The following is a 16,582-nucleotide window of genomic DNA, read 5'->3' as shown; positions in this document are numbered from 1 at the left end:
AAATGCAATAACGTAACCTCTCCCTATAACTATGTTACATAATAATCAAGATGTTTACAACACTAGAGTGTACAATACAAAATTCAAGAAACGTAACTGAGAACTCCTAAACGCTACTGCGCACTCGACAAAAACCAAAAACATGAAGAGTGAAGGCAAAATGGTAGATAGGACTCTTTCACAGGAGAACAGTTGAGAAACAATGGTGCATAAAAATACATTGTGAAAATCTATATGCGGTGATACGGAGGATATACAAATGGTAAGACGCAAATCCTTCACATGGGGCGAAACTCCATGTTTAGTCACTGCTCAGTTCCAAGGAGGAGATGACGGTTTGTACATGAAATCATGAGATGCCGACCCATAGTTTAGGTCGAGGCTATGTAACTGCTCCATCAGCTGAGAACGTCGTTCTTTGAAGAAGTCCAAGCGTGTAGTCAATTCCACCAAGGTGGAAGATGCGACAGAAGGATGTCGGGGATAATCCAAACCCTGCTAAAGAATGTTTGGAGTTGGTACAAACGAATCACAAAAGCCTTAATTTCTTTCGCCTAAATAATTGTATTTTATTTCAATTATTACCTCTGTGACCCTTGATGTAGAAGGCACAGACACAGAATCAACACCACCAAGCTCATCCATGGATAAACTAGCAGATGCCTCAGTACTCTTAGAATCACTCAAGCTTGTTGTCTCCAAAGAATGTTTCCGACCAGGCTGCCTGCTAGTGCTGCCAGATGTCAGAACTTGTCCCTTGATGTTCCTCAGCTCAGAACCAAAGAGTTCCTGCTTCATATCTCACAAAGGTTAGGATTATTTAGTATAACGAAAAACTATGCATACAGTAGCAGTATATACACTCACCTCTGTTCTCTGTTTCCTTTCATGATTACAGAAAGCGAGGGTTGTGTCAAAATCTTGCTGAAAATATTTCCTGCAGAGATAAGGAGGATAATGCAGACAAAATTAAAAAAATTTATTGAAGCCATTGGTCCAGAAAACATACATACATCATTAGGAATATGACCACAGAACATTGATTTTACCATGAGATGTTGACTAGACTAAGGGTTTTATTTTCATTTTTGGAAATTTTTATGTATCCAGCAATCAGCATACTACTGAACCTGCCCCTAGACCCTGATTACCATTCATTTTTGGATTTTACTATGAGATGTTGACAGCAGGCTTTATTACAATGTTTGAAAGTGGTATCCAACAAGTATTTCAACTTACAGTTGAGGATTAGTGTTTGGGCCATGTTGATAACGATCACAAGCATCAGATAGAGAGCCAAAATGATGTTGGCGCTGCTGATTAAGTTGATGGTGCAATTCAGCAACTTTCTGCTTCAATCTAGCCACATCAGCTTCAGCAAGTGCTATCTCCTCAAGCTCTGCCCTAGTCTTCAAAATAGAAAAAGTGCCTTTAGGACATGCAAAAAAATCATTGGTAATTTAAAACTTAGTAAGATGCATTAGAATCACTATGAAGTACGAACCTTGGAATCCATACTACGAGAACCTGATAACTGCCCAGAAGACATGCTCAAACCAACTTCCAATGCAGCCCTCAAGTCCCTCTCAGCTTGTAACTGTTCTTGTAATCTTGCAACCTATTATAACAGTCAAATTTGATAATGATAGTCCAAATATGATTTGGAATTGAGACCAAAAAATTAGAGTATAATAAACTGCACTTTGGCATTTTTGGAGCCAAGAATATGGATGGAAGAAAAAGGGAATAAGATATATTTCCAAGATCCAACCATGATGTAGAGTTTTCAAACTTAGTAGTTGCATGTTTAAAGTTCTCCAGTAATTATTTTAACTATATTTAAACCGTCTTCAACATCATTTACTGAACTAAATTCATAAAAAAAGAAACATACATCTTGTTCCAGTGCCAAACGTCTCTCATGCAATGCTTGCTTCCTTCTTTCAAGGCTAGCCTGCAAAATTGCATTCCCTCTTGCCTAGAGAAGATGCAAGTTCAATTTGGTTAGAAATATAACTTAATACCCAGAAAGTTTGCTTTAGAAAACTACTTGACCACAAGCTCACTTACCACCAAATAAAATTCAAAAGAAGTTATAAAGGAAAAAAAAAATACAACAACAACAACATGAGCCCATATGTTACCTCTTTTGCAATTCTATGACGCAAGTCATTTTTTGTAATCTCAAGTCTCTGTATAGCAAGCCTATTAAAAATTTGTCAAATGCCAATTAGAGACAGTATAGAATAAAATGAACAGGACAAAGAATTAGCAAAACAAAGGTTTTATCTTACATTCGATGTGGATGGAGAAAAGGGTACAGCATTGTTCTGAGTAGACTTTATGTTTATGGTTTAAATAAAAATGAATACCTCATAAATTGTTTTTAAATGCCAACAGATGCTAGGTATAGAAAGGAGCACCGGCATGCAAATATTATTTCATTTCATAAGATTATAAGAACAAATTCCACTATGGGAGAATTTAAATCATTCACCACTAGGCTGTATGAAATGAAATATCTCTGACACTCATATGTGATTGAAGGAAATTGTCCTTCAGAGTAATAGGATAAATGAAGCAATAGAAAATAGTCTCATTTAGAAAGATGTTTTAATAAAGGGAAATGTTTTTAAGAGAGATGGAGCGTACTCTTCCTCTCCAGAAGAATCAACAGACTCCATTGATGGAGTCTTTCTGGCCTGCACAGTAGAGAAATCACAGCATCAGATACAGCATTCATTTTCCATCAAAAAGACATTGCAGTGGAAGAAAAATCTTTGACATAATAATGCAATGGTTTTTACTTTTTATAAGAATATTTAGCTTTCCTGAGAGAAATAAATGCAGTCTAACCCACATAATCATGATATCGAAAATTTCACTCACTAGTGCTGGGATTACTTACAGGTGCAATTAAATTAAAAATATTATATTACTTGGCAAAGCAGAACTGGAATCATATTTTGGTGCACAAGTACTTAATGGAAACAATAATTAGTCCAAAACTAGGCCTAACAGGGAGAAAAGAATATAACAGTAAATAATTGAATATTATGACTTCCATAAGTGTTAACAAGTAAGAATGAAGTAGAACAGACAAAAATGAAAAGGAAAGGAGTGATGAAGAATTCTCTCAACTACCATAAAAAATGAGAAGTAAAGAAGATAAAAAGAAGGAACTGAATTGAAGCCACATCTTTTGAAGCATAAAAATGATATAGAGGCTTTTGGTAACAAAGATATCATGGGGACCAACACTCACATTGTTTCTACCCCAGAATGCTGATCTTTTGGCACTGAGATTGGATGAAGTTAATTTACTGGAAGATTTCTCCGCGGACGAATCCTTCCCAGAAGAAGAGTGAGGCAGCCCTTGATCCATAGATGAAAGTATTTCACCCATAGACCGCTGTGATCCATTATTTGGTAATTCGGATGCAGTAGCAATCTCATTTTCAGATGTCTTTTTATGCCGGTCCAGCTGTTCACTAAATAAAACATTAGACTCTGCAACAGGCTGAGAGTCTTCAGTTGGCTTAAACTCCATACCAACCACTTTATTGTTCCTTGGAGAATCAAAATCAGAATCATCACCTCCGAAACCCTGCATTTAATAAACAAATGCACCTCCTTAATAAATAGCTAAAACTCAACAGAAACATAATAAGATACAACCAAGTATCATGAACGATGATGCTTTCAAAGACGTAAAATTCTTGCACTTGGACGTTCACAATCAGATGATATTAAAATTGATGGAAGCTACCAATCTTTTTTTTTTTTTCAGAATGCTATAATCAAATCATGTGACCATTTAAGCAAACAGACATTTGCTTCTCAAAGACTACATTTGTAGTTAGTGTTAAAATACTCCCCTCCCCCTAATTTGAGATTAGGAAGGTACACTCAACCTCTGATGGCAGTTGTCTATGTTTTTCAAACTGTACAATATGCAATCTGATAGACAAATAAAACTCAGGCAGTGTAGTATACGGACCATGACAGGATACCTTCAAAATTAAGCACTTACCCCTTGGTGGATTCATTCAAAGAACAATGCCCTCAATGCAAACACTCTTACAAAAGCAACACATTGTTGGTAGAAGTGTTGCTGTCTATGTGAAGTTGTGAACTAAAATCTATCATTAGCAGAGTTGAGATATTCATATCATCCTTCACTAGCATACAAGTTGATTCGACTTTGCCAGATGTAGTTTCAGTCATATACTCATATACATTACCGAATATAAATGAAATTGTATGTATGAACTAAGACTTGAGCCAGATATCTAGCATAATCTAACTACTAGCACAATAAGCAATAATGAATAGAAAGCCCATGTTTGCAATACAGAAATTTGTTTATTAACAGAGCCAAAAGGAAGAGTTCTATAGGTACTTGAAGGAGGAAGAGAGAGGAAAACAACCTTATAGTCATATAGATCACTGGCAGCAGAACTGCTGTTTTCACTTAACTTTCCACTAAGTACGCGATCATGATCATCATCTGACTCTTGCCCAACCTCATTTTCAGCATCATGATAACCATTGTCTTTCACCTCCAAATTTTCATCATCACTTGAATCTTCACTGCCACTGTTTCCAATCCGAGAATCCGCTGAAATAGAGCACCTATGCAGATTATCATCCTGAAAGAGCACAGTAAAAATAATAATAAGCAACATATGATAGTAAATACAGCTTAATCACTTTAGCTAAATTCATATAATAATAAATATATGTGACATCAAAATAATTGCTTACATCAAAAATATTATCATACTCCTCCAAAAGTGTTGTAATGATAGCTTGCGCATTATTAGCTGCATTAGCAGCAGCAAGAAGCTGCGCCGAGTTATCACCATTAGTATCAAATTCATCCTCCAGTTCACATTCACCAGCTAAGAGAGGTCGCAAAAGCAGTGGTGCCATACAAGCAGCAACAGCAGATGGACTCATCCTATTTTCAGAAGCATGTGAAGATATTGTGTGCATCATCTTCACAATTCTACAAAGGAGAATCAATAGGTTAGCTTGTAACAGGAACCAAGTGTCCCTTTCATCTTCTTGGCTCTATTGAATTTTCAACTACAGTAGGCTAGAAAGAAAAAGATCTATTCCTATTCAAAAGTACACTAACATCATATAATAACCAGATCAACTAAAACATCCATTATAATATCACAATGGGAAAAAACATATTTAATAGTTTGCACCGATATCAGAGAGTCACATCATATAGTTTAGATAACCTGCCCAAGAGTTTCCTGGGTTATTTTGCATCAAATCAGAAGCAACCCATGAACCCCTCCCTAAAAACATGGATTTGTCAAGAATATTTCAAATGCACACTGCACCCAGAAAGACAATACCTCTGTAATAAGCGCCGGTTTGGTTCAGGAAATGTCTCAACTATAGCAGAGCGCATAGCATTTACCCGAGCTTCCTTCCTATCAATTTCTTTTTTAAAATTCAGGGAAACAAAATATAGTTAGATAAGAATGAAATATTCATAAAATCATTTACTTATAATTGTGCATTTCATAGAAAATGGAAAGAGTCAAATCCAGGCTTCCAAGTTTCAGCAAACCAAAATACACAGGCAAGTAGGTTATATCTGAAAACAAATACTATTTGAAAACAAGTATGTATTCTGTCATAAAACAAATACTCTTAAAATATTTCAAAGTCTAAAAGGTTAACTCACTGTATGCCTCCAACAAGGCAGTGCAGCAAGATGCAGGCACTGGAGATGATGGCAGCTCGCGAAGTACATGCTGCACAAGGGGTAGTTACAGTGAGCACTAATTTAACAAACACAATGAAAAAAAAAAAAAAATTATGCTAATGAGATTGAGGTAGCTATCAAAACCTTCACACAGTCGCCAATTACATGGGCATCCTCATCTGGACCGAATTCAGTCTTACCTACAAAGAAATGCTCACATAATTTAGCTTTCAAGAATACCTTATTCTAGAATAAAACAAACACACCATAGCAATAGGTGGTACAGCACATATTTCTTTTGAAAATCATGGTACAAAATGACTAGCTCAACTTCAGAAGTAAAGCAAACGTTAGGACTTAGGAGGAGGTTTAGAGTTTGGACCTTGCTGCTCATAAGCTTTTACTCTCTGCTCCACTTCCTCTACATCAGCAGATTGTCGCAATATCCCTTCAACTTTAATTCCTGTCAAGAAGGTTAAACAAAGAAATCAACAAGGGAACTACACATAGAAATTATGAGCTGGACAGTATTAGCAAAACAGATAGAGGAGTAAGACAAATGAAGGGGAACTAAAGCAAAAGAATATAGTCTAGAGTCAAAGTTAAATTAAGAAGTTGGCAGGCTTTGACTCATAATGTCTACTTCTCTTTTATTCTAATGGCAATGGAACTTTCGCCCAATTGTCCTATCTGCTTTCTACTATATAAACAATTTTTAGGAAAGAAGTTACTAATAAAAACTGCTATCTCCGAACTAAGAACAGGGGCAAAACAAAAAGAAAGGCACACAAATAAAAGAGAAGTATCTTTGGAAAGTGGTGCCATCTGAACACAAGCAGAGAAATAGAATTGCTCTGGCATCAAGGAAATCCATGTGGGCAATTGGGCATAGTGTTGGAGATAATTTTGTTTAAAGAATGTTTTAGGAGAAATAACGAATATGTGTGCAGCTTTATACTCATTGTGTCATGTTGTGCTCACTTTTAGCTTTGGAAGATTTGAATGCAGAATTCTTCTATTAAAGTAACTTTTATTGATAAAGAAGAGAATTTCATCCAAGAGGATAATTTGCAATGAAAACCATAATGTTAATATGAAAATGAGAATTACTTCAAATATTCATTTATTTGTGCGCTTACCATGCTTCTCAAGAAATCTAAGTGCCTTTTCAAGAAAGGATGGACCACCATCTATATCTTCTAAGGCAAGCAAGATTGGCCGTCCAACAACCAAAGACTTCACGGGACGTTTATCCCTCCCTACATCAAGAAAGAACCCAGTAGGCCTTTATTAGAGAGGCAAATTTTGAAATTTAGTTTACTTAAGGAAAAGATATAGGAAGTAAAAAAGGTTCAACTAAAAATGATAAGAATGCACATACATTGATGGAAAGAACCTTCAACTGAATCACCAGTGTCATTCCGAAATATGCCATTCTGTCCCATCACAAGCGCAGCATTTGGTGCTTGTGCAAGAGCATGTTCAAGAGCAGTCTTCCACTCATACAAATCCTCTGATGTTTCAGCCTGCATAAATCCTCAGAGCTTGGTAAAAGATAAATATTCTTAAACAGCATATATGTTAGTGCTTATGGGTGTCTTTATTTAAGTATTTGGGTAACCAAAAGTGCACCTTAAGAGTAAATGCCCGACCATCACGTCCATCAGGAAAAAGTACAGTTAACAGTTTTTTATCTTCTCTAACAACCACACTGCAAAACAAAGTACTGAGGTAAGGAACTAAGGACTGGAAAGAAAAGCAAAATATAAATGCTGCACCAGAACAATAATAATTACCTTCCAGAATTATTTAAGTCTATGCCTCCCAAAGTCAGATTAACTTCACCACCTCGTTGTGGAAGAGTACTCTACACAATAAAGCAAAAGCATAAGAACAAGTTTTAAATAATACTCCATATTAGTTTGTCTTGATTCTTGTGAAGAAAATGTACAGAATAAATGAGAATATACATGCTATAGCAGCTGTTTTCTTTCTTTGTCTGTCCATGCAGTTGAATAACATTAATCCTCTATTTGTAAGTAAGCAATCAGTATAGAATTAAATAACCATCTAAAGCATTACATTCGTATCATATAAACTACAAAGTTAACTGCAAAAGTTTATTAAGCAATAGGATGTTAATATACAAATAAAATATGTCTATGAAGATAGTTCAAACTTGAGAATGATTGCCTTAAAACTAGGAGGTACAATAAAATGGACATGTTTACTGAAATATTAGACCTCCAAATCAATAGAACCAAGAGAAATACTAACAGGATCATTCTTGAGGAAAACCAAAGATGTGCGTGTGAGAATGAACCAACGCTTTTTCCAAGACTTCCAACCTAGTCCTGCAAATGTAACATGTTTTTTGAGGGACATGATGGCTGATGAAAATAGAGCTGCAATGACTTTAACAAAGGATGACAGTCCAATGATGCAATTTGATTTGATAGGATTTCATCAAGGAATTTGAAACTTATCCGGATTAATTTGTAGCTATTTGTGTCTACTGTTTCAGTATTTTGTTAATGAGGTTATTTAGTCATTATACTGAAAGGCGTTCTTCTTTTCATAAGTAACATAATTAATAAGAAAAGGAACTAAGTGGATACTAAGATTTCATAAGGCCAGCTCTGCATGGAACTTATGGATTCCATACATTTCTTTATACTTTCTAAACAATATTCTTTGCACCATACAAAAACAAAAATAAAAGCCACACCCCCAACCAATTAAACTTTAGTCTGCAGACAGTTGATACAACCTTAAAAAATGTCTATCCGTTTCTTTCAGGATTGAACACCATAACACATTCTATAACTGCCTCCCATAATTTCTAGGCAGGCCCCCATACCTTGCAGGTCACCAGGTCTTCAAGAAGAGATGCTTTATTAAATTTGACATGGTGCACTAAAATTCAAAAAGCATGAAGAACATCTTCTATATATTCTTTTCACTTTTACAATGCAAAATAGAGCATTGCATTTTTCCCTCTACTTTTTTTCACTATGTAAGGATTATCTCTGCAAGGTAACCCTTCTTAAAAAAAGATGAAAATTTTGATGAAACCTGACTTTCTTCGCAACTTTCCAGCTAAAAGAGAGAGAGTGAGACTCTTAATGAAGAAAGTTTTGTCTTCCAAGTCTACTTTCAGTGATATATCAAAACATATTCCATAGACTTGGTGAAAGCTTCCATTTTCATTTATACTAATTTTTTTTTATTTAAGCTCACTTATATGCAATCTCATGTATCTGCTCAACCTTGCCGCCATTGAAATCCCTTCTAAAGAGAATTTTTCCAATGGGACCCATTTCTTTAATTCAAGGGTATGAAAGGGAGAACACTTCCAAGTTCGGAAGAAAACTTAAGACACGAGTTTGAAGAAAATTCTAAGACCCATTTAAACTCTTGATTTTATAAAATTTATTTTTTATCTTTTCTCAGATTGAGTATTGCAAAGAAGCCTTCGAGATGCAGTTCTCACAATTTCAAGACTCCAGGAACTTCTGTGAGAGATAGAACAGGAATTACGGCAAATGCAACAGTGATGTCAACGTGAATTTACAAATAACTGGTGCTCCTTATTTAAATTCAACCATATTAATTACAAAGAATAATGAGATTCAATGTTAAAAGCACCCAAACAGCAGAACAGCTTATCTACCTTAAGACGACCTTTTAATATTGAAATAACTAAAACATGACAAAATTGCCAAAAAAAAAAAAATTATAAATTCTTTTCAAAATAAATATATTTGGAAAAGTTATAGACTGGCATAGAAGCACAGGCACTGAGAAAAGAGTAGCTGTATTGCCAAAAGCGCGCAAGTATACAATGTCAAGCACTCACGCCTTAGGATGAAAGCGTGCAAGGTGGATCCAAAAGTACAATGGGCCAGCATTAGATCCAATAGCATAAGAATATAAGCAAATCTTCAAGTTTTACTAACCTTTTGAAGAGATGAATAGTGGCCCACTCTTGAAAACCTGTAAATCACCAAATCAATATAAAAACCAAAAATGCAAACATTAAAGCAACAAGAGAAGAACCATAAACAAGTCGCATCATTTCTGTTTGCACAGTTGTCTAACCTTTATCTTTACTCCAGAGATACTTGTATATAATACATTCTTACAGCACAAAGACAAGTGATCTAAAAGCATTCTACAGTACTAAAATGAGAAGTAAAAAAAGACTGATAAAACATTTAAAGATGAAGAAGCAATATTACATAGACTCTTTCTTTTTTCATAGACTCCACAGAAAAAGACTGTATTACAATGTCATTTCATAAATTTCATGCAAAACTAAAAATGAGCACTGTGCACCAAAATCAAAATCAATTTGTTTATATATAACTACATGGGCATATACCCACATTGTTTAAGAATAAACAACAGAGTGTGTATGAGCCATCTTTCATCACATGGAGCTGAAACGAAAAGATTTTGGCAGTTCAATTAACTTGTCTTCCCTTATTTCTCAACATAATCCTGATGAACTTAAAGCAAATTTGTGATTGTATTTCAGTATAGCAAGACAATCAGCAGTTCAATTTGCATCATCTCCAATATTTGAACTGACATATACATTTCAAAAGTAAAAAATCATCAATTAGAGCATTTATCTTAACAAATTAGAGCTTTGGGAGGGGCAAACAAATTACGGAGTGCAATTATCCCTCTCCTACTCCTAACGGACGGTGGTAAAAGCAAGTCCTAAACAAGTCCAAACATTTCCAGCACAACTTCGAACTTATTTGACTAAAAACGACTTCCCCATTGACACAAATTCCCACTTCCAGCAAGCAAAACACAATCAATCGAGCGAGCTAGCAGGGAAATGTTCTGTTAACAGCGAAAAAACAAAGGAACGGGGCATCGAAGAGTGAGATATCACTGATTCCATACCGTATTAGAGGTTCCGACCCGAGGTCGCTCAAATGCAGCGAGCGAGGCCGACATTTCCATGAATCAATCGAAGGTGAAGGTCATGGCAGCTGGGAGATCACAGAGCTGAGCTCAGGCGGAGATCTAAAGGAGATGCGTAGGGTTTGACGAAGAACGGATTGGAGGAGGAGATGCAGCAGCAGCAACCAAACCAACAGAGCTTTATTTTTCTGAGTCTGTCTTTTTGTTCGCTTGTGATAGAGAGAGAGAGAGAGGAAGAAACCCAGATAGATAGAGAGAGAGAGAGAGAAATCGTGGGGGCAGATTAGGTGGAGTTTTAATGGTTACGTAGTGATACGGTAACTTTTATTAATTCCGAAATGGCAAAACGTAGTATTCTACTAAACTGTCAAGTTCAACTGCTGAACTGCTTGACTATAATTGTTCCCCAGTTTGGGTGTGTTAATTTTAACCTTTTTAATCAATCTGTTCACCAAACTCGCCTTCCAAAAATATGATGAATCAATGATCAGCAAGCACAATGAACCCAAAACTGTATTTATTTACTAACATTTTAGGGTTATTAGCTTATAGTTGTTAGTTGATTGGGTTAATGGGTTTGATTAGTTGATAATATTAATTGATTGTAGAAAAATGTTTGATAATTTAGCTATTAGTTGATTACATGTAAGATGATTTATCAAAAAGTTTATCATGCTTTGAGCCATTTTTTTAATTTTAGCATTTTAGAACAATAAACTGTTACAAAAAGTTAATTAATCAAACACTTACATGAACTGTTTAACTAAGTCAAACAACTAATAGTGGTCTAATAAGGCAAAATTTGCTAATAAACTAACTACGTTACCAAACAGGACCAAAGTAACCGAAATTGGCTAATAAGCTAACTATTTTCAATGTAGCCGAAAATCTGAAACAACTATTCACAAATGTACTTTGGGTAAACCCAAACTGCCTTATGTAATGTACCCAATTGATAGGGTGTTGGCAATAATTGAACTTATGAACTTCTTGTATAAGACGGGTGCGCATTAGGTAAACTCTGCCTTTAAACTAGCCTAAATTATCCATAGTTAATCAGCTCAAACCAATAAGACTAATAGGTCACTACCACTAAAAATTGAACTTGTAATATTATGATTACCAAATCAATAACCCTATCAATTCATATTTCTTGTTTGATGTCTCTTGTTTACTTAATGGTGTTTGATTTAAGTTATAAAATTCAACTAACTCATTGTTATAAGATATTTGCTATCAACTGTACATGTCAATATAGTACAATAAAATTACGATTAATGAATAATTTCATCATGAATAATCATGAAGACTACTTATCATAAATATTGACTTCTTATACTATACTAAAAAAAATCATGTTCCCACAAACAAACAAGTTCATACTAGTTTACATACACTATTTTTTACAAAGCTCAAATCATATGAATATGCTAACCTCCATGTAATTCTATATTTTTTTTAAACCTCTACACCTGTACATGTACAAACACCTTAAATATATGTGGGTTCAACTTTGTTTAATCCAAAAAGGTTCATAATTGTAGCGTTCAAATTTATTTGTGTGCATTCAATTCATTTGTATCCTAAGTAAATGCTAGGCACACACAAATTTATACTCACAATTACGCAAGACATTATTTGATCAATTATTGATACAAAATTGTTCGCACGAATTTAATTCACTGGTTCAAAAAACACTACTTGAGATAAGATACTAAGGTTCGAAACTCAATAGTATTATTCGTAAATACAAGTTTTTGAATTATTTCTCACAAGTTAAAAGTTGTAGTATGGTATTAATTTTTTTTGTTTGAGTCGATTGGCTATTGATAATCTATGTTAATTTATCTTATTGTGGTCACTTGTTTACTGAAATCACAATGCATGTTTCATCTATATCACACATTTGAGTAGCGACTATAAATTTTCTTGTAAATCCAAATTTGTAATTTGAGTTATGTAAATACAATTTGTAGTTCTCATCCACTGAAATAAATTAATCTGGGGCAAATACATACATTTTACTTAATATAGAATTCAAGCATGCGTGGGTAGACTACTTGTATGGTAAGTTATTATATTGTTAGCTTGATTACCTACTTTTGGCCGTGACTAGCTCCAGATGGGATGTAGAGATAGAAAGAAGATTGTGTAGATGGGTAATGAATGTGGGGTTGGTTAACGGCGGATGATTGACCGTTTGATGGTCGGGTATCGGATATGGTCCCGACCACTCCACCACGTTGTACTGTATTTTTATACGACTACGTCCTAGACTCCTAGTACAGTACAAGAGTAGGTAGTAGAAGCTCACGAAATTATTTCAATTTTATATTCATCAATTATAACGACGTTTTATCTATGGCGAATTTCTTTTTCACTTTTATTATATGATTTTTTCAAAGTTCAAATTTGTATCTAAAATGTCATCCAAGACTTTATAAGCAAAGATAGTCATCAAATTTTGAAGGGGACACATAGCGGATGCTCAGCATTGCTAATAGTGCTCTAACATCCCGATAGCAAGTCATCTAATAGTCTTGTCTATATTTGGTCAAATCATCAAGACTTTGTAAGCAGAGATAGTCCCTTCTCCCTGCCATAAATGGGACACATGACGGGTACTCAACATTGCTGACACGTGTTGCGCATGCATCGGGGAAGCTCGGGAACAGGGCGTCGACAGTCACTGTATCAAGATTCTCAAACACACATTAGGGAGAGGTTGAGTCGAGATCTCTAAGTTGTCCTGCTCGGGATGTTCATCCCGACTTGATTTGGTCGGGCTGGTCTCTAATCAGTGAAGTATAATTCCTAATTGTCTCGGCCACAAATTTATGGTCGGCAAAGCCAAGTGTATGGTCGGTCAAGGTCGAGATGCTCTCCTCTGTTTGGTATGACAAGATACCGAGTAGGTGTACAATATGTGTATGGAGGTATAATCGGGAGATATTCCATATCAGTATGCAAATCAAGTTTTCAATAATTTAGCAGTATCTATTCATAATTACTTTCTCAAAGTACTAAAGCACAAAGAATTAATATCGGAGGCTCGAACCCACCCCTTTCCATATAGGAGTGCAACCGGGTGTCACTGAACCACAAAGTTTTCGCCAATTTAAATGTTTAATACAATGGAGCAATTTTTTTATAATGTACATGAAAATTCCCTAAACCGTTTTATTACAAATATATTTTAGAAAAAAAAAAATATTAATGCATGTGCAATCCAAATTGTATATTCTATTTTGAAAATTGTTCTTTACCCTTTTATGTACCTATGACAAATTATATTGGCCATCAAATTCAATTTTTTAATGCCAAATTAATATATTTCAAATAGTAATCGGACAAATAAAAGATCAGTTTTTTCATTTAACACCACTAAAAGAGGGTGAGAGGAAGAAATAGTTGAGCATGAGAGGGATTCAAACATTTTTTTAAATATTATATGTCACATTTTTTTCTTTCTTTTTTTAGAACCAAAAAACAAAAAGAAGGTATTGAAGTAAAATATAATAATAATTCAACAAACTTTTAATGTTAACAAAATAATAATTAATGGACGGAAATGGGAATAAATTCAGAAGGTCTCCGTCCAAGTTGCGATGGGACAAATGTCCAGCTCATTTGCGGTATTTTTGACAACCACAATGTTATTTCTTTTATTTATTTATTTTTCGTCAAATCGGGTCGTTTGGTTAACGGGCATTTGGGGCTAGGACTATAACCCACATTGCGATTTTTTAAAAATTTAAATAAATAAATAAATACTAAAGTGCATCGAGATTACTACATTTGAAGAAGTATAGAAATAATAATTGTTTTCGTGGTTTGAGCCATTAGATTACTATTTTGTTGGTTATAAACAAAGCGCAATTTATTCACTACACACTCTTGTATAATAATTGTGGATTCATCAATAGGTCAAACATACTCTAAAGAATTGAGTAAATGACTAAAATGTTACAAAAGTTATGATAGTCGACAAAAATATAAACTTTTTAAAAAGGTAACAAAAATGGAAAAAGCGAGTTTGGAAAACACACGTGGCGTCAGAAACGTATTTTCCAAACTCAAATTCGAATGACTTTAATTTTTTTCAAAATACGAAGTCATACGTAAGTCTAAAATGCATATGATCTTTTAAAAAAAAATGTAGCGTTGCTTTCTCCGGTGAAAGAGAAGGCAACCAAAATGGGCCGCGTTCTTGTTGAAAAACGTGACCACAGTGGTCGCCTTCTCCGACGAGAGGCGACCAAGATGTGGCTGCCTTCTGCTCCGGTGAAGCCGTCGGCTACCGGAATCTGAATGATCTACAAGTAACTTGCTAATTGCTATTGTAGGTCATTAATCAATTTTAGGGTTCATTGCATTAAAATAGTTAGTTTAAGTGTTTAATTGTACTTTTTGAAATTTAGGGAGATAGTTGTATTTTCGTGTAAAATTTAAGAGCTTATTTAACCATTTTCTCAATAATGTAATAATAAATAAATATGTTATATTGAGCATATATTATCTTGTAATATAGTTTATAGTAAAGTTATATAAAAGTTTGAAAATAATAACGATGATTCTAATTAAAATTATGCGTATTTTTGCATTTGAAAATTCAGAAAACATGAAGAGGTTGTTCATCGCTGCCCATGTCAGGAAGCTCTTCAAATACATACTGAAAAGTGCAAAGGTTGTTAGTTAATTAGTTACCACTTATAGGAATTTCCCGGGAATCATGAAGGGAAGGTAAAAAGAAATACCCATTCACAGACATTGTCATCTCCTCTATCATGCAATAGTTCTTACCCAATCAAAAAGGCAACAATTAATGCAACTTGTATTCATAAATTCTATTGACAATAGCATTTTAGTTCAAAATTCAAATTATCATGTTTCAAAAGAATTTCGCATATTCTATTCAATTAAAAGAATACTATTTTTAAAACTTGACAAGAATGAACTATAATATCATTATCATAAATCACACATCATGAAACCAAACAATGACACATGATATTTCTTTTGTAATATAATACTTTAATTTCTAAATATATATTATGAACCAAAATACATGTCTTATCTAATGGCGTGTTTGGTAAGGTTATTATATTCTCAATGATAGTTGAGAATATTGTGCGAACTAAATATTCTTAAAAGTTGTAAAAAATACTAATGATCATTTGGTGTATATACTTCTCCAATGTGCTCTTCATTAATTAGATGGATGGTAATGTGGTCTTGACGGTGCTCAAAATTTGTCTCATAGCATATTTATGAGTTGACATCGTTTTAGTTTAAACCCTTATAAGTAACGTTGGCAAGTATTTGTTACTTATAAGAAAAAAAATGAAATACTCAAGGAAAAATGTACCCCGTAATACTTTTAAATCAAAATATAAAAGTATTACATTTTTCCATATAAGTAATAAATATTTTATTAATTATTAGTATTACATTTTTTAGTATAAGTATTTCATTTGACTTTGACCCGTCATGTTCTACGGATTTTATCTTGTGAGACCGTCTTTCCTGATAAATTTTTAAACTCATGAACGTTAAACTGAAAACATAATTTGAATGAGTACTGTAATTGCTATAGTAAAATTTTAATTCAAAAAAAAAAAGGAAAAACAAAAAGTCATGTAAACTCTTTAAAAAAAATTGTATGAGTACTACTGAAGCTCAAACCTATCATTTCTATATGGGGTGCAACTGGGTGTCACTAGATCACAAGATCCGTAAATTTTATTTGATTTGCTGTAGAGTTCACAAACATTAATCAAATGTGTATTTTGAGTAAAGTCTATTTATAAGCGAAATTTTAAATTTTGTGATTATCAAAATTAATTATCCGATAAACTCGACTTATGTTAATCCTTCGGGGTTAACTTTAGAAACGGGTACTACTGGTGA

General features: G+C 34.1%; 1 protein-coding gene across 2 annotated transcripts; it reads right to left on the bottom strand.

Annotated features, from left to right (window-relative positions):
• On the bottom strand, positions 1–10,950 carry LOC116024696 (rho GTPase-activating protein 7-like). 2 transcript variants are annotated; one of them, XM_031265665.1, is made up of 22 exons: positions 10,652–10,950; positions 9,691–9,727; positions 8,009–8,085; positions 7,528–7,598; positions 7,364–7,442; positions 7,113–7,257; positions 6,871–6,990; positions 6,114–6,194; positions 5,876–5,931; positions 5,711–5,780; positions 5,376–5,463; positions 4,768–5,011; positions 4,431–4,652; positions 3,266–3,607; positions 2,653–2,702; positions 2,145–2,205; positions 1,895–1,978; positions 1,505–1,618; positions 1,240–1,409; positions 868–937; positions 586–789; positions 1–498 (listed from the first exon to the last, which is right to left on the bottom strand). In XM_031265665.1, exons 1-22 carry the CDS (start codon positions 10,709–10,711, stop codon positions 313–315), a joined length of 2,631 nt encoding a protein of 876 aa, XP_031121525.1. In that variant the 5' UTR covers positions 10,712–10,950; the 3' UTR covers positions 1–312. The 2 variants fall into 2 exon arrangements, with proteins under 2 accessions (XP_031121525.1, XP_031121526.1); XM_031265666.1 differs by having other exon boundaries at positions 1–495.
• Between the last annotated feature and the right edge of the window lie 5,632 nt (positions 10,951–16,582).

This window comes from Ipomoea triloba, chromosome 7 (genome assembly GCF_003576645.1).
Source record: "Ipomoea triloba cultivar NCNSP0323 chromosome 7, ASM357664v1".
Taxonomy (NCBI): Eukaryota; Viridiplantae; Streptophyta; class Magnoliopsida; order Solanales; family Convolvulaceae; genus Ipomoea; species Ipomoea triloba.
The sequence above is the reverse complement of the archived record's forward strand: the minus strand, read 5'-3'. Positions and strand labels throughout refer to the sequence as shown.